Source organism: Manacus vitellinus, unplaced genomic scaffold (assembly GCF_001715985.3).
Source record: "Manacus vitellinus isolate BGI_N305 unplaced genomic scaffold, ASM171598v3 scaffold_9_pilon, whole genome shotgun sequence".
Lineage (NCBI taxonomy): Eukaryota > Metazoa > Chordata > Aves > Passeriformes > Pipridae > Manacus > Manacus vitellinus.
The window spans coordinates 18,274,499-18,297,182 of record NW_021940917.1 but is presented as its reverse complement, the minus strand read 5'-3'; the positions used below and the strand labels follow the sequence as shown (position 1 = coordinate 18,297,182).

At 38.9% G+C, this 22,684-nt stretch overlaps 1 protein-coding gene across 3 annotated transcripts in view; it reads right to left on the bottom strand.

Annotated features, from left to right (window-relative positions):
- Positions 1–22,684, bottom strand: part of CDC42SE2 (CDC42 small effector 2) — an 80,838-nt gene that overhangs the window by 4,221 nt on the left and 53,933 nt on the right. For all 3 annotated transcript variants that reach the window (XM_018086148.1, XM_018086149.1, XM_008925973.3), the window contains one exon: positions 2,765–2,866. In XM_018086148.1, coding sequence (XP_017941637.1) covers positions 2,765–2,866 — 102 coding nt within the window. The remainder of the gene's footprint in view (positions 1–2,764; positions 2,867–22,684) is intronic.

The following is a 22,684-nucleotide window of genomic DNA, read 5'->3' as shown; positions in this document are numbered from 1 at the left end:
TCCAGGCCACATCACCTTTCAGCCCGACAACTTGCCTACAGGACTTTAAAATTTCTGAGAGCAGCAAATCAACACAAATTGCAAGGCTAAAGCGTAAATTTTTATGAGTACTTCTTCCAAAGGTTAGAATAATTTCCCTGGTTCCTGAGTCACACACATAAATGCTTGTGTTAGTGGGTAAGGAACTATCAGTCTAAAATGCAGAGGTTGTTGCACTTGGAGCAGAGAATGCAAGAAATTAAATTTGACTGCATTAACAGTTCCGTGGCTATTTTGTATATGAAAATCTTTGCAGGAGACATACAGCGTTAAAAACTCTGAACAAAAAGCAGGTCTAACTGCAGAAGCAGGCATATAGGGTGGTATTCTTCCTCAAGAACCCTCCTTTTGAGGCAATTTGAGCTGAAATCAAACTAATTTTTTATTCTTTCCCAAAGATGTCATTGCCTTTCTTTGATGATACATAACAGCAAGGCTCTTTTCTCTTATGTTTAATTTAGATGGGATAAGGATTTGGAAGGGAGAGAGAATTGCACCAATTAAAGATCATACAAACTGTTGTGTTGCTTATGTGTGTCATTAATTTCCTTCTTTCCTTTTCTTTCCCACCCTTTTAGAAGTAGGAAATAGCACAGAAGGACCTTGAGAAAGAAAACAATTGAAAACTACACAAAAATACATTAAATCAAAGACTAGACTGAAGAACATGAAGCAGAAGAAGAAAGCAGGAGATTTCACCACAGAGTATGAAACTAAAACAGGGAAGAAAGGGATGGGAATGAAAAAGAACCAGTGCACAGGGGGCTCCTGCTGTTTAAGTGTACCTTTGACAAAGGAATGAGGCACTCTACAGAGAGAGCAAACAGAACAGCCAAATAACTCAGTAGTCAGAAAACTACTCATGCAAAATCATAAGGATATGTAATGAAGAATAACGCTGATGAAAAAAGCCACAGAGCAGACAGAAAGTGGATGAAGAAGTGAACTTATATGGGAAATTGTAATTAAATTGCAGGTATTTTCCTAGGGTATTTAGAAGAGAGACTCCCGAAGGAGCATAATCTCTATGCTACAAGTGAAAACTATGCAGCAGAAAAATATGTGGAGGTTAACACTGCAGTCTTGGAAATTACACTGCAAAGAATGAACATGGAGACCACCACAGCAGAGGCAGAAAATAGGCAGTGTGAAAAAGTAGAGATTTGAGTTTCTGGAGCAAGAGAGGGGGGAAAAAAACCGCTAATTTTTTCATACAGATACTTTCTATCTGGGATCAGAAAAAATCCCTCTGTCCCCTGATGCACCATGTTATCCAAATGAAAAAAAAGTGAGAGAAAGAGCAAGTTATGAGCATTCGAAATGAAAAAGTCTATGCAGAGAGACAACAATAATTACGTACTATCTGGAGATAAATTGAAATGTCAGGCAAAGGTGACAAGCAGGGGGAAAGTGTGAGGTGAAAAAACAAAGCTTCGGGCAAGTGCCACAAACTTCACCAGGCAGCTCAGCTGTGAGAGTGAAGGAGGTTCCCCCAGGAAAGACAACAAATATTTTAAAAGCAAAAGTCATGCTTAAGAAAAAAAAAAAAAGAAAACTGCTCAGTTTATTATCACTTTATTATTTCAATTTGAAATGCTTTAAATGTTAATGTGATACATTGGAATAAATAAGTAATTAGCTGTACCTAAATTCTATCAAGTTGAAGCTGTTTGGCATTTAACTTGCTCACAGATGTTTAGGACAAATCACTTTCAGTCCACTATGTTGTTTCAGGGAAAATGTAGTGTATTGTTTGTTATGTCAAATTTTCTAGCTTTGCCCCTTCCCCATTATATGCTGAGTTACAAAAGTTTTTGTCCAGTCTCAGTAAGATCAATTTAAACTAGTTGAAACTACAAATTACCTCACTTGCCTGCAATAACACCCTTCTCTTTACAGCTCTGCTCTCTATTCTGATACTTCTGACAGAGATTTTTCTTCTCTTTTGTCAACAAGTATTTTTCATCTCCAAACATGTTTTCCTTTAAAAAGGATTATTAAAGTCAAGACGTGTTTGTCACCATTATCTACATACAACCCTTTTCTATATATATTTGACCTTAAAAACAGATTGACATTGAACAGAAATTTGAAGCTGTGTAAGATAACTCTATTTCCATAATCATCATCTTAGCCTCTGATTTTCACTTTCAGAGAGGAAGAAAATATTTCTTGTTCCTATCACCTACAGGAAGCCACAAAACCTCACCTGTGACATTGCTTCCTCTGGAAATAATTCACACTGCAAAGAAGGCTACAGAATGTAGAAAAACCTCAACAAGAACACACACACACACAAAAAATGTGTTTGCACTACAAACCAATGTAAGCTAGAGTTTTACATGAACTATATTTAAAACAGCTTAAAGCATTTAAGGTAGTAAATGTGGTCAGCTGTAAGACACAAAGTTTCCCATGTAATACTCCAGCATATTTTCAAATGCACCTCTATTTTGGTTCACGCATGACGTCAGAATAAATTTTTAATTTAGAGAGTATTCTGCACAATTTATACAGCATCTAAAATGCACTGTCAATAAATACAGGAATTAAAAAAATTATATTCCATATTCTTGAATGCAACTGTTTGGGACTTGGAATTAAAACGCTAGCAGGTTGTTTCACACACATTATAGCGGAAAGACTCATTTCTTCAGCAACAATATACATATACTGCTCCTATGTTCTGCTTAATATCAAATTATGTTCATCTGCTCACACTTACTGAATTCATCCCACTGAATAGATCTCCTGATCCTACGTGAGCTGTGTGAACGAAGTTTGTTGGTTCCCCAATCATGCTCCGATCAATCCGTCGTCGCCTTTTCTGAAAGGAAGGTAAGGAAAGTATCCAGCTGAGATTCATTGCAAAGGCAAAACCAGTGTGTGTCAATAAATGCAGAAGTTAACCCTCTATAGGATATTGCATATACTGTAACATACTTCCATAGAGTCAAAAAGCAGGGACCAAATTCTGACGTTAACCAATTACACTGCTGTAACGCTGTCCTTTGTTTTTACTTGGAGGATGTAAAGCAGATGTTAGACAAGCACTGATAGCACTCCTAACATTTAGGCCAACAAAACATTTGTAAATAACCTTACTAAATTCTGCCATTTATTAACCAGTATTTGTGATGTTTCATGCAATAACTTCTGCCTATATTTGTATCTAAGTCATGGTAGGACAGATTAAATTTGAGGTTTAGTCATTCAAAACAACAATCAAAGAACAAAGAGCATTAGAATAGTCCATGAAACCATTAACTTACAGAATTTCTGATTTGCATGCCATGGGCACTTATGCCACTATTTGTAACATACTTCATAGTGATGTTCAGAATAGTTCCTTGACTTTGATAAGGGTTAGTTGCATATCTTTACTGAACTCTGAAACCCCTATACACATGACAACTTTCAGTCTGCATTCTAGAGTGTGACCTGAAGGGGTACACTGGGGTAGTAGGGCAAAATGTCAGATCAAGGGACTCTTCAGACTCCTGTACTGTAAGACAAGAATTGCTTAACCTCTGCTTCTGATTTCTCAGAAGCACAGCTTTGCTTTTTATTAATATAATAACAAGCATATAAAAAAATTAGAGGCAGTAAAGGCTTCCTCTAATTAAACCTGCTTTGGTTACCTGCCTCCAGCTAAGCATTGCATCTAAAGGAACAAGACAAGAAAACCCTATCCTCCTTTCTTAGGCCAGAGCCAGGGAGTTGACACAGAGCAATCCATGCAGTGTGTAATCACCACGTGCCCATAACCTGAAAAATGCCTGTGCTTGGAAAAAATAAAATATCCATGAAGCACAGTATCAATATCTCAAGTGTTAGGCATGCTGTACAAAATAGAGTGTAACATCTAAGAAACTACTTGAGCTCAGGTAAAATCTTCCCATCATCTTTAAGTCCATTCGGTCTCATTCTTACAGATCTCCATTTCTAATCTGCAGTGAGACTGTAAGACCACACAGACACAAGACTCGAAGGTACATGTCTCATGAGTGGGCTAGCTGCTATTGAAACACAGCTACAGATTAAATCTTTATGAATCAGAGCCCACAACTATGAGAATACATCATGGGGTTTAGCCAGCAAGTACAAAACACATTTAGTCCTGTCCTGCACCTTTTCTCTATTACAAAACCAGATTTCAGTAGGTTTCAGCACCTTATTGCATCATATATATAAGCTGGGATGAGGAGGGACACATAAAATTCTCCCACAGAAATAGCTAACTGCAATGACTGCTCATCTGACATGTTCAGGAGCATCTCTACCAGGTATGAGACTATTTGGAGCTCACACTGCTGTATTTACACAATCTCCTACTGTCATATGCTGTGCCACTGACACAGAAAGAAGATCTAGAGAGTTGCAACAGAAACACTTAAAATAGTTTCAGGTCTGTGGTAGACGTCCCTCTCCTTTTCAAAAAATTAACAGTGAAATTTATATATCTAAACAATACATCCATGATTTCTTCGTTTTAGTAAAGTTTTGAAATGCAGGGTCTTGATGCAGAGAAAATGCAGACAAACCCAAGGATTTTCAATTTCTTTTTCTTGTTTTTGCGTTTTGCAAACAATCAAACTCTTTCTTCGGGCAACTTGACCTGTTTTCCTCCTTGTTGTTAAGGTCACTGGCATACCAGTAACAGGCTCAGAGTGCTGGATCTTGTGAATCACTGTAAATGATTCTCCACTAATTATCAACTAGTCAACCAGTAACCAGTAGTTAAACTGCACTGTCATAAAACCATGTTTCTTATTTCAAGTGAGTTCCTTATCAGAGGCCATCAGTCTGTTACACCCCAGCATGTGCCCACTGATGCGAGCCCCATGAAGCAATGGAACAGCATTTAAGTGCTCTGTTGTATTAAAACCACAAAGTAGTTCACTCTGAAAGCAAATAAAAAGTAGTTTGGGGTTTGTTTTTGGTTGGTTTTTTTTTTTTTTTATCCGTTTTGAGCACCCAGTTTGCATTTACATTACTGTTTTAGCTTGGATCATGAGAATGCTTTTGAAACAACTTCACCAGTCCCCACTTGCCACAATTCAATTTTAATTTCATACTAATCTTGGGGCGTACAAATTAGACTTTTTTTTTTTGATGAAGCCGACCTAGAAGATTAACTGATGCCCTCCCATTGCTAACAGACATTGAGCCCAGTGAACCAGGTGAGCCAGTCTGGAGCAGATGACAAAAGACATCTAATACATGTCATGGTTCCCCAACACCAAGCGTTCTGCTCTCCTACCAGGGTGTGCCATTTCTAGAGACTCAGCCAAAACCAAACTGACCAATTAGGATGCTTAAAGGGACATGGGAAACACTGTAAAAAGTCATCCCTTTGTGAGGAATGTAACACAGAGGAAAGCAGTATGGGAAGGTACCCAGAAAGGTTACAGAGCTTTTACAGAGGACACCATAAACATAAGTTTTGCCAGGATTTTGTTGTGAAGTTGTATTTTCTGAGTTCCTGTACCTGTAGGAATACATGCAATACCACTGCTCTATTAACAGTAAGAATTAACACACAAGATGGATTCTGTAGCAAATTTAATTTGAAAGAGGCTGAGAAGCAGTTCGTCTCCTACTTAGGAAGAAATTAAATGTACAATTATGCTCATTGCCCTCTGTCTATCGTTTGTGTCTCTCCATAAGTCACGAATCTGCCTGTGTGATTGATTTGTTGTGGTGGAGGACTGATTTAGGTTGTGTTCTGGGAGTTAAAAATACTGTTCTTGGGAACTGGCCACTGTCTTCTGCAGAGCCACCAGCAGCTGTGGCTGACCAGCTGAGAGAATCACGGTGACTTTCAGGAGGGGAAGACTTATAAAATACTCTGTGTTAAAACAAAAAAATAAAATACTGACAGAGCCTAGCAAAATTTAATCCTGCTAACCTTCACCCACGTCCTAAACTCCACTTGGTATCATACCATAAATAATTAGCCACTAACTCAGTAATGAGTAAATAATGAGATCTCACCATAAAGGTAATCTATAAAAAAAACTAGTGCTTGTGATGCTAGTGCAAAGAACTTTAACATACACCCTCCCCCCCTGAACATTTGTATCATGTAGAGGTTTGTTTTCAATACATTTCTGACAGAACAAATGTATGCCTCAGCTCTGTCAGTCTGACTGCAGTGAGACCATGTGTCCTGTATCTGTGTTCCTTGTGGATTTTTTTTCTTAGCAGGGGGGAAATAGAAGGAAGTTCATATTATGGTTAGCTAACTTATCTGTTATCTTTCTTGTCAGTTTGGATCAAGTTACTGAACCATTTAGCATCAATGGGCAGAAAGGTTTAAAATTTATATTGAAGTACATGAATTTTTTTTTCCTCTTTGCCTTGTCTCAAGGCATTTACCCCTTTACAAAGGGGGCAAGGAGCACAACAGAGACAAGATGGAAAGACCAGTAAAAGGATCCTGGAAGGGGTATATGAACTATTATCATTTAATGACTTTACTCAGTTTGTCATTATCATTTAATGACAAAGAACTGCAGAACCTGGATTGCAAAGCACGTACCAGGTAATATTTACACCACGAAAAGTAGAACAAATCTTTAAACAGAAGAAGAGATGCAGGTTTGTGTGTTAAATGTCTGAAAGGAATGGAAGCAATCTGAGGAGCTGTGCTTTGAACATATACTAAATGCAACGAAACGGGATCAGATTTAGGTTCCCACAGAAATGAAGTAAAAATTGATCATTTCTATTTTTAACCTGCAAGTGATGCTTTGCACCCACTACTTCCTTCAAAGTGCCAGATCAGAATTTAGACAGCCACCAACAGTTGCATCACACAATTTATTTTAACCCCATAAGTGTCTTGAAACTATAAACCATTTTAAGCCTTTGCCTAAAAAGTAAATATAATTACACCATGTATTGATCCTGCCCTTCAGCAAAGGCACAAACATTTTACTGAAACACTGTTTTTCGTAGTTCAAAGGACTACTTATGGCAAAAAATTCAAAACTGTAATTTGTTTCTTTAAACAAACAATTGTCACTGGTGGGTCCAGAGGTAGGTAAAATTTAATTTTTTAATTTTTATTCCCCTCTACTTTTGGCTTTCAGGGAAGAAGTGATCTTTTGTCATTATCTCCAAATTTTGCCCAGTGGTTGGGCTGTGCTTCTCTAGCTCAAGCCACTTCACAGGTGATGGTAACAGTTCTGAACTACACAAGTTCTCTGCCTGTATATATACACATACAAACAACACAAGTTTTGGAATTTTTTCCCCTTTGCACAGCTATGCATCTCTCTCTGCTCTTGATGAGAGGCCCTCTCAGAAAAAAAAAGAAAAAGACAAGACATGCAGAGTAAAATCACAGTCTCAAACACATCAAAAAACTATTTAAGTGATGTCACTTAGATCCTAGGAGGCTGATAATTACTTTTCTGGAAGATGTTAAAACTTGAAGTTGCAAATCAAGCCAAACAGAATATCATACAAAGGTACTCCAAAGTCAAGTGCCAACCCACAGGCATTGGCAGTCAAAAGCAAAGAAATCTGTTTAGCTGGCAGAAGAGCATGTTCTGCTAAATCTACACCAGACTTTTTATAAAATAGCTGGTAGAAACGTGTTATAAATCCGAGTGTGACACACAGCACTGCAAAGGATCCTGCAACACAACAGCCTGAGTGCATTTTACCTGCAGAAGGCTCCATCTCAGCCCCAGTCAGCCCTCACATGAAAGTGGTATTGCAAGTGTAGATGAAGAATATGCACTCCAAGCATAAAGAGATCCATGGGGGAAACTCAAGAAATTGAGAGGGGATGATAAGTTATTACCACGTTGTGAACACAGAGTTTCTGAAAGCAATACTTCCTTATTAAAATTCATACATATGGCATTTTTCTCCTATCACCTGCCCATTTAATTTATCTCCGCTTTGCAAACAAGAAAACCTGCCAACTCTTTTTTTCCAGCTCTTTATCCAGGTGCATGTTGTCCCGGGTTTTTATACCTTAGGATCTCAGTAAACTGTAAGAAACCAGGCAACAGAATACCTGCCGCCCTCAGCATCCACGTGAGCAACACACCGGTGGCAGGCTGGATCTCTGCACCTCACATTTAGAATGACAAAATTTGGTATTTAAGTCACAAGTAGCAAATCTCTGTTTTAATCACTCCTCTCTAAAACTAACACAGACACAGTTGTGCTTCTATGGAGTAGAACTTTAACTGTTACTTATTAATATCATCAACACACCACAAGGAAAGGATAACTTTCCTGCTGCCAACCTTGTAGCAGTTATCCAAACTTTATGTGTAATTTTTAATGACATTTTATAGATGTAGTTTTGTCCCGGTTTGTATGCAGTAAAAATACATTCTATGCAACATATTTATGTATTACGTAAATTATATCAGTATATAATGCATTTCAAGGCATTTTTTTCAGTCCTGTCATATTTATCTGTGTTCCAAAAACTGTAAGGGCACAGTAAAATATATTAGAAAGGAAATAGCATGCTGATATGTTCTATTTAGTCTAATTTTGTTCAAAGTGCTTCCAACCAGATCCAAGTCAACATGAAGTGATCCAGATATAAAACAGCAAGTGATGCACCTTCCTTATTTTGACCAAGTTTGTCTTGTCTCTCATTCTAATTATCTGTATAAGAGGAACTTTGGCCCAAATTTGTCATCATTTCTCCTTATTCTGCATGACACTTTCTATTATTTTTCATGACATACTATTTTGACTTGATACATACACAAGAAAAAACAACATTATGTGCCATGCTCTGGCACCTCAACTGATGCAGAGTAGATGCATCAGCTTCCCAAGATTAATTTTGCAGCCTTGTATCAGTCTTTTCTCTAATTTCAGACTATCGAAAAGAAAAAAAAATCTAAAAGGAGTGGAGACTGTGTAGAGCAAGATATTCTTAATATTCCACATTAGAGTGGGTTATGGCAGGAGCATCACCTGCTAGGATGGCCTTCATGGAATCAGCAATGCTTACTGTTGGCTTGCAGACCCAGTAACCTAGCTAAGCCAAAAAATAGTTTTCCCCTTTTCTTAAAAGAATACTGTCATAAAACAGGTTTATCTCTGTTGGCAAAAGATAACTAAGGAACATTTAATTTCTCTCTGAAGCCTCATTCAAGAATTAATAAATTTACTTGCTAACTCCCCACTGGGAACAGAGAACTGAACGCTCAATCTGGACACTATAAAGAGCTGCTTTGCAGAATGAGTTTCTGTGGTCAGAGGATGATCACTTAACATTTACTGCCTCCAAAAAGTTTCCTCTTTTGAAAGCAGAAAGGTGACTGTGCACTCGTAAGCACTAGAAAGTTACGCAGCTTTTAAACTTATCTCCACAACATAAGGGTCAGTTGTTCAGTCTGCCCAGTCAGTCACTGCTATCTCAGTTGTTACAATGGCATCAAATACAATAAGAAGAAATTCACTCTCTGATACTTCTCCACAAGCTCGACTTTTAAGTAACACTATAGTAATTTGAACATAATAAAATATTTAACAACATCATCTAATCCTTTGTTACACTAGGAGATCTAGCACTTTTACATCTTTCCATACTAAACCAATTCAAATCCCAAGCCCTCCTAAAAGAAAATAAATCCCAGTAAAGCCACCACAACTGCCATTCTTAGGGTAGACAGGGAATATGCAAAAAAGGAATATACTCCTGGTTTTCCACTGTATCTGCATGATACATTTGTTTTCACCATATTTTGTTTTCACACTATATGGGTGTGAAAGACAGAGATAATTTGGATATGATATGGATTTTTTAAAATTAAATAGGAACTATCAGATTTATATGGAGGCTCACACCTATTGTGTTCGACTTTTCAGAAAAAAACCTCAAACAGCAACCTTTTTTTTTTGAGAATTTCTGCTGCTTTTTATTCTAGTGTTAATTTCAGCATTACCCAATGGAAAAGCAAACTCTTTTAACGTGCAGATTTACTCTCCAGGTTCTTTGTCACCCGTTGAGATAGGTGTTTCATAACTCTTCCCTGAGGACAAAGTGATCTACTAAATGTTTCAGTGATACCAGTCTCTGTTGAAAAGGAGCTGTTTGCTAGCTTTGTTTTCAAGAACTCAGCTGAAACTTCAAAGGCAGTGAAAGCCAAAGACAGAAAAAAAAAAAGCTAAGACAGAAATCCAAGGAAAGGATTTAATCAAAGTCAAGATAGTCAATCATTTCAAGATGGGGGATTTGGATGGTTAGAGGAGAAACTGAAAGAGAGAAAACATCCTTTGCTTTATTTTCCTTCTGTGATCTTTCTTACTTTTTATATCTGCTCTGCAAGAATACCAGCAGCAAAAGAGTCCCTGTGCTGTGGCACCCAGCTGATCCTCCACAGACTAACACAAAGGAAGGGCTAGGGACTTGCTCAGAATAGGAAGTATCACATCACCCTGCAGAGGGTGGCTTTCTGTCCTCCCACACACATGCTGTTCTGCTTCCAAAATAGTCTCATGTGCACAGGATGGCTGTTTGTCTCTCATAGCAAGCTGTGGTCTGAGTGATGTGTCTGGGTGCCCAAAAGTGACCCATCAAAATTGCCCAAAAAGGCTGTAGGGTCTTTCACCAAACCCTGCATGAGGGGGCTGTAGGAGCAATGGTGTCCCTTGTATTTGTTTTTGTGCGTTGTGCATTTAAGATGCATTTCTCCACACTTTCCTCCCTACAGGTTCATGTTAAAAACAAAAAACCATGTATGTGTATAAATCAGGAATGCTAATGCACTCCCATCTCGAGCAACTAGACCATCAGGTAGCAAGCTAACACTGTGAAACCAATGGCTGGATTTGTAATATCAGCATAAAGCCAGTGTGATATTTTTGAAGAAGAAAAGGCTGCACTCTCCCCAAACGTTTCCCCAAATACTGTATTTTCAATTTTTTTTCAGCTTTTTAAAATCTGTGAACTTACACTGCAAAGTCCAGCTTTTGTATAGTGCCTGCAGTTTGTAGAGAAGCTGACGAAATTGAAGAGGCACCATACAGAGCAATGTTAAAATTCCAGAAAGCACTAGCATATGCTTAAAGTTTCGAACATTTAATTCCATTTTTTGAACCATAAAGTGACAATGACCATTTGAACTGCAGGAGCCCACATCCTCCCTGAATAAGCAAGGATGAAGGACTAGACCTGTAAGTTTCAAATGCTTCACGTCAGAAGGTTTACTGCACAGAGAAAAGCATGGCTAAGATAATATGCAAGGTAAATTGAAATGCTGGCCACTCACTCCCTCCAAACAGCCACGTTTCAGTGACAGATTTGTTCTAAAGCAGTAAGATGTAGTATCTAAGCCCGGCACAATGATGTTCTGACCATGGCTGTGATCTTCATCAACTGCAAAACACCAAAGCTGCTGCCCTTAACATCACATTTTCTCAGTCTCCTACACGGGCAGTTTCGAGCAGATTGCCCGGAGACTCCTGTCTGATTAAGGAGCTTACAAACTGAGGCTTCCTCAGAACAGAAGCAGGAGGAAACCAGTACAGGTTTTCACGCCAGCTCTTAAGCAACAGTGACAAGCAGCAGGCGTCCAGCACACTGAGCTTTCATCAACTTTCCAAAAATTCAGGATGTCTCATGACTTCTCTAGCTAAAGGAGTTAGGAAATGGAGATCCAGGACTGAAAAGATCTAAACTTTTAAATAATGCAAGCTGTTACAACTAGCATCTAATAAACTGATTATCAAATGGTCGCTGGATTTAGCTTTTGTGGCAAAATCACTTGGAATGAACTGGCTGACTGGAGTGGAAGTAAAAAGAATTACGAAATCTGATTGCTTTCTGAACTCCTTGGCAAAACAATTAGCAGTTCCACTCATATAGAGAAAAAAAACAAAGGAAAAAGAAACTAACACGGCAGCAAAGCTGACTTTATCAAATCTTGCAGACTGATTTTATGTTCAACTTCCCATCAAATTAATCTATTTCATAAATTAATACATCAAACTGGGTTGCATATTATCTCAAACAGCTCCTCTGCTTTTACAAAATTCAGCACCTTCTTCAATCTTTTGAAGTATAAGCTTTTTGATTTGTTTACACAATATTCTGTTGTATTATGATGATGTTAGTCATCATATGACAAAATTAGCAATTGTAGCCTATGTTTTCTAAATAAACAGGAAAAAATTGCCAGAGAGGTCAAATGACTCTGAAACACAATAGGTCTTTTAAGAAATGTGTTTAGCTCACGCATCAAAGGGAATTTGTTCCATTCCAGATGCTTAAACCAACTTTAAGTAACACAGTAAATCTGAATTCACTCCTTGTTATAACTTCTAAGTACTCCTTTTAAAAATACACATCAGTACAATTTTAAGATGACATTTAGAACTTTCAACTTGGCTGCCATTTTGTCCCACAAAAATAATTCTTACTTATCTTTCTAATAATTTTATTTTAATTACTTTCGATGATTAATGTCTCTAACATAATTTAAAAAATAAAACATAAATTAAAAACCCTCAAAACATCTAAGATAATAATACTGGTTTTCTACTATCCCTCTCCAGCCTTTTTAGGTCTTTGTTGGTCTCCTTGTCTGTGATATTGGCTGTAGTATCTCAGCAAAGATCAGACTTTAACATTAATGTATTAATTCTTTCCTTACAGTTGCCTACCTGAATAACTTCCAATAGGTTAGCTGTTGCTTGGATCAAGTGCTTATTACCAGCCCACACAGCTGGAAACAAAGTTAATCACTGCTCCTTTGGAGTGAACCAGACCTGTGACACAGATAAAGGACAAGAATTCTGCTGTACAGGGCATAGAGAGACTGAAACAGTGGGTTTATTTCCCCTTAAGAAGAGAAGAGACATCTGCTTGTGGTCTTAATAGTTTTCCACTATCTAATAGGAGGGTACAGAAGACAGACAGACTTGAAGTTGCACAGTGACAGCCTGAGAATCCACAACCTGAAGCAACAACATAGATAAATACTGATTAAACAAATAAATACAATAAATAGTTATGTAGGTGGTCCAACACTGGACCGAGAAGTCCATTCTTTGAGATCCCCAGAACACAAATGGGCATGGCCCTGCAAAAACCAAGCCTAGCTGGTTCTGCCTTGAGCAAGTGCATTGCACTAGATGGTACCCAGAGGTGTCCTGTCACCCAGATTGCTTTCCAAGCCTCTAACTTCAGATGGTGATGAAGAAAGCAGAGTGGGCTGGAATTGACTTTCCTGTATATTCTCCCCAGTAATCGAAGCCATAACGACATAAAGCAGCGGTTAAACAGATGCTGTAAAGACACACCACAACACAAACTGTCTGGAAACTTCTGATAGCTTCTGATAAAAATTAAATCCCCAAGCGTCGATATTGCGTCACGTTGAGTTTTCCTTCCTTTCCCTCACTGATCTTTCCCAACAAGAACACAAGAAATAATGCTGGATGAAAGATCATCCAGCACAATGACAGCTGTAGCTCTCCAGAGAGAGGAGAGCTGTAGCTCTCCAGAGTGTCAGGATTGCATGTAGCCCCTCCTGCTCAGCCAAATGAATGTCTCTTTACTCCCCAGCCTCAACACAAAACAAAAGCTTTGGGTGTCCTTGAATACACCGTGTATTGAAATTGCTTTGTTGAGAAATCACCTTTCACACTTGCAAATCCTCTAATAAGATTTCCTAGAGCTAGCTGACTAATATAAACAAGTTTGTTATGTACTGTGCATGCAGGTGTCTGCACACACTTGCACCTAGGTGGAAGCACACATGTTGCAGAAGGTACATCACATACAAGCCTTCTGTACTTCTATGTACACTCTGTACAATCTTCTAAACCAGAAGGATATGCACATACCAAACTCCACTGCAGAGAAGTAAAAGAACACAAAATATAGTGAAATATTTCCTCTGAAGAGGTAACAGCCACTGTGGATACAGGATCCTCAGTCACACTCACCACACAAAACCAATCACTTAGTAAGTCTAACACTGTCTCTGGACCAGATAGTTAAAACACCCACTGCACTGAAGGTAATAGCTCTAAATTGTGCCTGAATGCTGCCATTCCCCTTTAACTCCTACAATAAATCAGGGCACACCTCGGATTTTCAGAAAACCCCTGTACACAACTCACAGTAATCCCTTAGTGGGAGACAGTGGATCTTCACAAGTTATGGCACTGGTATTTGTCAGCAGTAGGAAATTAGTGGAATCCCTAGTACTTTCGCTGCAGGCAAAAACAAAGCCACAACATTTAATAGCAATATCCTCAAGAGTCAACAAACACACACACACACACACACAGTGAATTTGTCAGCTTTTAAATACCTCCGTGAGTATTCATCCTAGAAACCTGGCATCAGTTTGCCCAGATAGCAGCAGTTTCTTGTTTGTTTATATACATATGCAATGAAATAAGTAAATACTCGCCTGGTTTTCTACTGTACTATTTACTTCTCAGTGCAGTTTTATCAAAATGACTCTGAATGAAGATATTTTCTCTTTTTTAAGGGAAGAAATCCCATTAGTTTTGTGTGTCAGTCTGTGAGACACACTCCTGACTGCTGACCTTTCTGGTGCTCTTCCCACTGGCATTTCCTTGATGAAGTTATTTGTCACCTGAGTAAACTCAGCATTATCTCTGGGTTGTCCTCTCTGCTCCAAAGGCATCCTGACCAAGTTACCTCCTCAGCACACGTGAGTGCTGTCACATGGCATCAGATACCCTGTTCTGCAGTAGGGGAGAAGCATTCATAAGCATGGAATCACAGATTTCCTTCTGTGCCATCCCACGTCTTGCTCCTCCGAAGACTTGTGCAAAGCTCCCAGATCTGACTGTTAGTGTTGGAAATCTGTTCATCTGGTTCATTTTAGGTAAGTCACTGGGAAAAGTGCATCCCAAAATACATCATAATCTGACAGTCTGTCTTCGCTTGCTCCTAAAACATCAAGGCAAAAAGGAGTCAGAACCTACGCAAGGGAAGCAGGAACAGCCTCCCACGTTCTTCCCATGCTATGAAAAAAAGTCACACATCTGAAAGGTGATCCCACTAATGGACGTGGAAATGATGGTACTACACATGAAATTACAACAAGACAACACAACAACCAGCCAGAACAATTCAGCAACAGATGGCCAAATAGATGCTTAGGGATGCTTACATGCCAAGCCCACACTTAGAATGGACAGAAGCATCTCTGGAAGAGTAGTTCACCAGCAACTCTTCAGGAATGTTCTCATCAACAGCTGTACTTAGACTTAAACTAGCTCTCTGCTCAGCTTTTGACATATTCAGAATAGTATCTGACACCAAGCAGCAACACAAAAGCCTATGCCTGAAGTGTGGCAAACAAACCCCAAAGTCAGAAGGGAAGTTGATCAGGAGCTAATTAACAAGTTCAAACGGAAGCACAGCAGCAAAGGAAGAGCAACAAGATGTGCCATTGCAAATCTGCAGGTTCAAAAGACAGACAATAAAGAAAAAGGCCATTGTGAGGGAAAACTAGTCAAGCACTGTAAGCCTACCTATTTCATTACAAGGAACATAAAAAGGAAGCCCTTTTAAGGAGTGTTCTGCTTTCCTTGGCAAAACAAAGGAATCCTTACTGCCTTGTCCAGTGTCCCCTCGAAAGGAAAACACCAGTTCCAAACATGTCCAGGCACTTTTGAATATTCTTGCTGAGGCATGCCACAATTCCACAGGTCTTGAGCGTAAACCATCACTAACTATTTTAATTTCATCAAGTCAGAAAGTGCTCCATACTCCTAATTTATTTGTCAAATTCTTCTACTCTAAATCCAGTGTTGTTGAAAAGAAGTATTCAGGAGCAGTAGCAGCAACAGCTCCTTACTGTTCCACTATCTGCACTATAAAGACACAGAAATTTTGTAGAGGACAAAGTCTCAGATATATTCACTACTCATACTTTACTGCTAGAGTCATGGGTAGGATCAACAACACGTCACAAATTCATTTATAGAGGCAGTGTTGGCTGCTTGAACCTTTCAGAGAAACCTTTCTACTTACTAGTCCATTGCTGTTGCAAACTTATCCCTCACTGTCTTGCAGGTTTTCTGCACCAAGTTATCTATGATAAATTTATTCCTGAAAAAAGCAGATTTTCTATTATTGACTTACCATGTCTTCTACTTGCATACTTTTTAATACCATTTCATACTATTCCCTCAGCCTACTGCTGGCAATTCTGAAGTTGGATTCACTGTAGAAACCTGGGAAACATAGTGGCTTTCTTAGTGTGTCAGATCTACTGGTCTTGCCAGAATAAAGCCATATGCCAGAGCTTCTTATGACAGGAAGAATAGGAGAGCATGTTTCTTTGTCAGCTAAACAGGAAGATTTAGCATTGCAACACTGAGCACCATGGAGATCTCTCAGACTCCTCCAGGGTCATGCATTACTGGCATCTTCAGGGCAACTGCTTCCCAGCTCCACAGGGGCAGTCAGCTTCTACCAAAACCAAGATACAGCCAACCAACATCAGCTTTTGGCTACAGATTTACAGCCACTGGCAGTTAAGGTCAGAATGAAGAGCAGAAAGGGGAATAAACATGCAGAGCAAAATCAGGTTTTCTAAAGAGCCACAGGCTGGGAATTTCTAAACCAGTTGCATAATAATAAGTGTAGATTTTTTATAGTAAATGTATTTCCTTTATTCTTCAGCAGATGGAATCATTTGATACCTAAAAAGACAGGACACAACTCCATTTTCCCAACAACTAGAGCTGTGAACACAGAATTGAATAGCAATTGTTGTAGGAGGATATATGTTGCTCCTAAATTAAAGAAAAACACCAACAACTAAACTAAAATATTACCACCACCCCCCACTGTGTGTTTCATAATCCAAGTGTCAGGTACTCTTTACTAACACACAGGTCTTCAGTAGACTATGGCAGCTCATGCTAATAAAAAAAAAAATTAATTCTGAACCACTGCATGATAACTGCCAAATGTTGGTCATATGAGATTATTTAAGAGTTCCCTATGCCATGCTGTCATCAGGCTATACCACCCAGACACTTGCTTCCACGATCAAGGCACAAAATCTGCCACAAGTTAATTTTCTTCTCAGATATCCTGCATGTTTTCTGTGTCTCAACCTTGGTTCACTATTTCACCAGGCTCCCCTGAAGTTCTGACAATATCCATAGACAGAGGCATTAGAGGAGCCACCTGCAGCTGCTGCCATGAGCAAACATTGACACTTGCTTCTCAACTGAGGCAAAGCTCTACACTGTGGAGAGCTGTATACTACATCAAAATACTTCAGGGCAAGAAGAATTGCACCAACAGGAAAAGTCTCACTTTTCAGGCGTATTCTGAGTTGTCTACCATGGAACTGGTAAAACACCAGTGGTGCCTGTAAGGTTACCTACAGAGAGCTACTCAGAACCTCTTTAACCTCTCCCCTGACACGTCTGGAAATAGCACATTACAAATATTTTTGAGAATTTTGAGGAACTTTACCCAAGTGCTGCTGGTTTTTCTTACTGGATAGAACAACCAGTTTACAAGTCACCTGGATAAAGGATCACAAAGGCTGCACATCTAGAAGACAACAGAGTACTCTTAGGAAATCCTGCCACTTGAAGCTTTTGGCTATTTGCTAATCTTTCTTTGTCCTAAACTATCTGTAGAGCTACATCAAAGTCTTAAGCTGTGCCAAGGGAGGTTTAGGTTGGACATTAGGAAGAAGTTCTTTACAGAGAGAGTGATTGGGAATTACAATGGGCTGCCCAGGGACGTGGTGGAGTCCCCACTACTGAAAGTATTTAAGAAGAGACTGGATGTGGCACTCAGTGCCATGGTCTGGGTGACAAGGTGGTGTTAGGTCAAAGGTTGGACTTGTTGATCTCAGAGGTCTCCAACCTGGTCGATTCTGTTTTGGCTAAGAAAAAAACCCTGAGAAACCCAAATGTTTCTGCCCTTCCCAACAGCCTTCCCTGCAGGCTTCATTTTCAGACCACTCCTTCTGTGTTCACAGATTGTATAGTCACAGTTCATTTTTGCTTAACAAACTAAACCACATAAACTTGCAGAAACCACAGTGTAAAACTTAGATGTGGCTGCCTATCTGGGGAACAGTAACAGCACGATCCGTACCACAGACAGTGCATCCGACAGCATTTCTTGTCTTAGGCATTAAAAACATAAAGTGTCTGCTATGTTTGGTCATAACAAGTAAATTGTCAGTAATACTCAGCCCTGCAATGCCTGCAGAGCCAACACTGCTAAGAGCCCAAGTTGAATTCTATTCCTTCTTGGGCATGACCAAATTATTTACTAAATTCCAGTGAGCTGAAGCAGAGGGATTGTTCATGGAAAACTTACTGTACCAGTGTGGGAAAAAGATTCGGCTTGACTCTCTGAACCCAGATGGAGCTTGTAGACCCGGCAACTGGGAGATTTACTTATTTTCAAAAGTGGGTCCTTGTAAGAGTCAACCACTTGATTTACATTTTAGTGATCAGCAAACGACCATATGGTAAAATAGGGTTTTGAGTTGTGTATCAGAGCATCCTTTATTAGACAAAAATTACAAGCACAACAAAACAAAAGTCCTCTCATTCCCTTTATATCTTTTCTTTCATTTTCGCTGGAGAATGATGTGAGCTGACTAATTCCTGAACACTAAATTACGTAAGTTGTTATGTAATGTAAGGTACTGTAGGGTATTGGGTCACTTTTCCTATTATATAGAGATAGAACAGGCTGATGTAAGCTCTTGTGTTTTCTCTGACTAAACACAGTAAACAGTGTTTACACTGGTGTCAAGCTCACAGACAGTGAGAAAGAGACAAAGATATTGCAGAACATAATTTTGTTGATATGAAACATGTTACCAGCAGCACACAAGGAGAATAATTTTACTGTCTTCAATGGATGATCAAAATGCCCTCACATTTGTAAAATGTTATGGCAGATTGATTCATAACAATGAATATTGATCACTTCAGGAACTCTTGTTTCATAATCTAGTTAGATATAGAAAAGGTGTTCACAGTGAATATCAAGTAAGTAAAGTAAAAAAAAAAAATAATGTACATGTAACCAAGAAGTAGCATCATCCATTTTAAAACCTAGCTAGAATAAATTTTTTGCCCATAAAAACTACTACTAAACATCCAAGAGTATCTTGGCAATCAGCAGGATCCCAGGCAAGCACCAAGAAAAATACTCTGGCAGTTGGTTTTTGCTGCAGTTCAGAATATTATTCCTGAAACACACTCAAAAGAACCTAAAATAAACAAGAAACTCCAACCAAAACAGACAAAAAAAATCAACTAAACACCAAAATCCAACCTTATATTCCAACAAATACTTTTAGAAATCAGAGAAAATGTCTTTGCTATATGGAAAAAACCATTAAGTGCTGCAGCCTGCAGAAAACCCCATAACCTTCAGTTCTTTAACCACTAAATCAGCTAAACACACATCTGTCTTCACGGCTCAGTCAGGTTTTTGCCAGATTTTAATCTAGGTGTGTGTGTATGAAAAGGTGTAAACTTCCTCTTCCTTAATCTTCCCTGTGTAGGAACATTAATCTCCTTTAATAATGGAAATGTTGGCATTCTACTCCTCAATTAAAAAGAGCAGCTGAATCTCACTGACCTGAGACACACACATGTTTTACTGCTTTAGGGGCAAGACCACACAAACTACATTTCTAGCCTTCCAGCAGGCAGTTTAGTCCACACTGCTTTACCACGGCCACTTGAATAACCTCTCCTCCCTCCCAAGCATTGATTGGTTGCATAGCATTTTAGGGATTTACACTGTCTTCATGGTTAGCTTATAGAAAAGTAAATATCCACACAGCATAATGGGCTTAGAAATCTTTTACAGGTTTTAAAAGTTTTTAAAAGCAATAATTAACCAGGCCCACTTCTCTCTCTCGTGTTGTTTCTTTAATCTCTGAAGTACACACATTGTAACATTTTTTTCTTTCTCTCTCAAATCTTCCTTTCTTTGCACTAAAAACCCCAGAGAAATTTCATTTTTCAAAGCTTTGTTCTGATGTTAAAAAAGGGAAAATATGCATTTGGTATTCTTCCACGGAGAATAAAAGGCTCTGTGAGCTCTTCTGCCTGCTGATCTGTATATCAGCATGCCTGTTCTTGTGTTGGCATTTCTTCTTCTCTTTACAGGCTTAGCAATGCCAAGCTGCTACCATGAACACAAGCAACCCGGTATTGCCACATACCTGCACACACACGTGTGTGTGTGTGTTTACATATCCTAGTAGATTTGCTTGGAATATATGCTTAGCAGCATTCATTCCCCCATTTTAACAGCAATCCACTACTTAACCACCATCCTAGAGCCTAGGAATTAAATGGTCTTTTCAGTAAGCGGAGTACAGCAAGCTGTATTTAAAGTAATATTTGTTCCAAACGGAGTTAAATAGGACATGCCCTATATAAATTTAACTGTGGTCTTGCAAGAAATCTACCTGAAGTGGATTTTAGCTTGTAAGCCCCCTACATTTAGAAGAACTTGATGTGTCATAATAGTAATTTCCTTCTCTAAATAATATACTCCCTTGATACACAACTTCAGTTACCAGTTGAAGGTAGCCAAGTGTGCTTTCTTTAGATAATTTAATTCCTGAAAGTTCACAAAACTAACAAAGCACCCCAAAAGGCAAGTTTTAAGCAAATATACATGATGAGGTAAAGATTGGTAACCACAGTTTATGCAACTGTCTTTTTGAAAACCCTTACTGTGACATCACCTCTAAAATTCCATCATTCTGGTGTAATCCCCAATTAACATCTATTCATAAATCCCGCTGAAGTATTTCCATCCATTCCATCAAAATTCGAGTCATGTCCCAATTTTTCTGCTCTTTCTTCATTTAAGGTCCCAGGCTCTGAAGCCACTGATGGACCACCATATAGCTCCTCAAATAACTCCTTCCAGCTGTAAAACAAGGACATAGCAACGTTAACATTTTGAATGAGTCAGGCCTGAACTGCAAGAAGGCCTGAACTTGCCATTAGTGGCAGAACTGGGAGGGTTTTCAGCAGAGATGAGACCTGAGCCTGTGCTTAAAGCAATCTGAATCCAGAGTAAGAGAACGCTACAAACTTCCAGCGCACTCAGTGGTCACGACACAATGCTCACGGGAAGTGTTTTTAAGTAAGTACAACACTTTCAAAGGTCACAATGTCTTTTAACAAAGTGAAACCACAAAGCTCTGTGCTGCACCACATCCCCCTCAGAGAGACGAATGTAAACTCAGGGGGAATGCAGACTCTGATAAGCAACAGTATTTCTCCCTATGCACTGCGATGATGATGAGCTCTGCACCTCTGCTCCACAGGTGGAAAGCTCCAGCTGGCTGAGCTGTAAAGCACGAAGAGCCACCCCAGTGTCAGCAAAGAAGGGCTGGTCTGGGCAAACTTAGAAGACAAATCACAATTTGGTCCCAATTAATTTCTCAATATCTGGAGACAAAACAGCCACGTACTAACTTGAAACAATCTTCGTGTTTCTTGGTTAGAAACACAAACTGTAACGTGGTCCTGACAAAGACATGGTAAAATTAAAACATTCTGATGTGAGAGCATCCCAGAACACGCAAATTATCAACCAGGTAGTCCTTTTTGATACACCATCGAGCAGAACATAAAGGGTTCACACTGAAAAAGTCATATCACAAGCAAGAGAAACATACAATTATGAAGACTCTGTGCCTGCTAAAGACAGCATATTATAAACCCACATTATTTTCTGAGCCTGAATGAGCTGAAGTTACAATTGCAAGAAGAGAGATAATGTAGTAAAACTAATAAAAAAAATTCCATGCGAGCCTCACCCCTTTTGATGTGAGGACACTCTCAGAGCATGACAGTTAACAAATCACTCAGTGTCACACATTTATTTAAGGGAGAGAACACAGAGATACTATCTTTCCCTGGCTACAGTAAACTACAGATCTCTTGAGGATACTCCCAAGTAGCTAAAAAAACTCTCTAAAATTATTTGAAAACCAAAAAACCCTAATGGGTTCAGATTCATCACTTCCCAGAATCTGCATCAGAGTGCAGTTCAAACTTCAGCTTTTCTGCCCAAGTTCCACTCTTTTATTCTCCTCACTCTGTGGCAGGATATAAGCCCAGAATTACAGAAGTCAGCATTTTAAAGTGATCAGATAAGATACTTTGAAGATGAAGGCAAGAAAATCATTGCAAGTGATTACATATTAAAGTCTGTGGTTTAATGTGTACCTTAAAAATTCAGGATCTTTGAGAATACCTGAAGAATAGCTATAATATAAATAAATGAGAAGTTTGTTGTCATGCATGTCTCATGCATAAGCAAGTGTCAAGACAGGAACTGCAGAACCAAAGGTTTGAGGAACAGTCTGAAAAAGGAAAACTTTCAGCATTGTGAAATGCTCATGTTGGGAATTGAAAATGTAAGTACAGGCAGAGATCTTTAAAACAGCCATCTAAAAATGCATATTCTGTGACCTGAATGCTAGTCTTAGGAATTACCTCCAACAGAATATCTGAGATCCATTCCAGAAAAGTTACGATGAAAATACAGCAGTGTTTTTACAGTAAGATAGCAGCAGAGGAAGCTTCTAGTCTCAATAGACCCCTTCATATGAAAAACAGTTAAAGCTAAAAG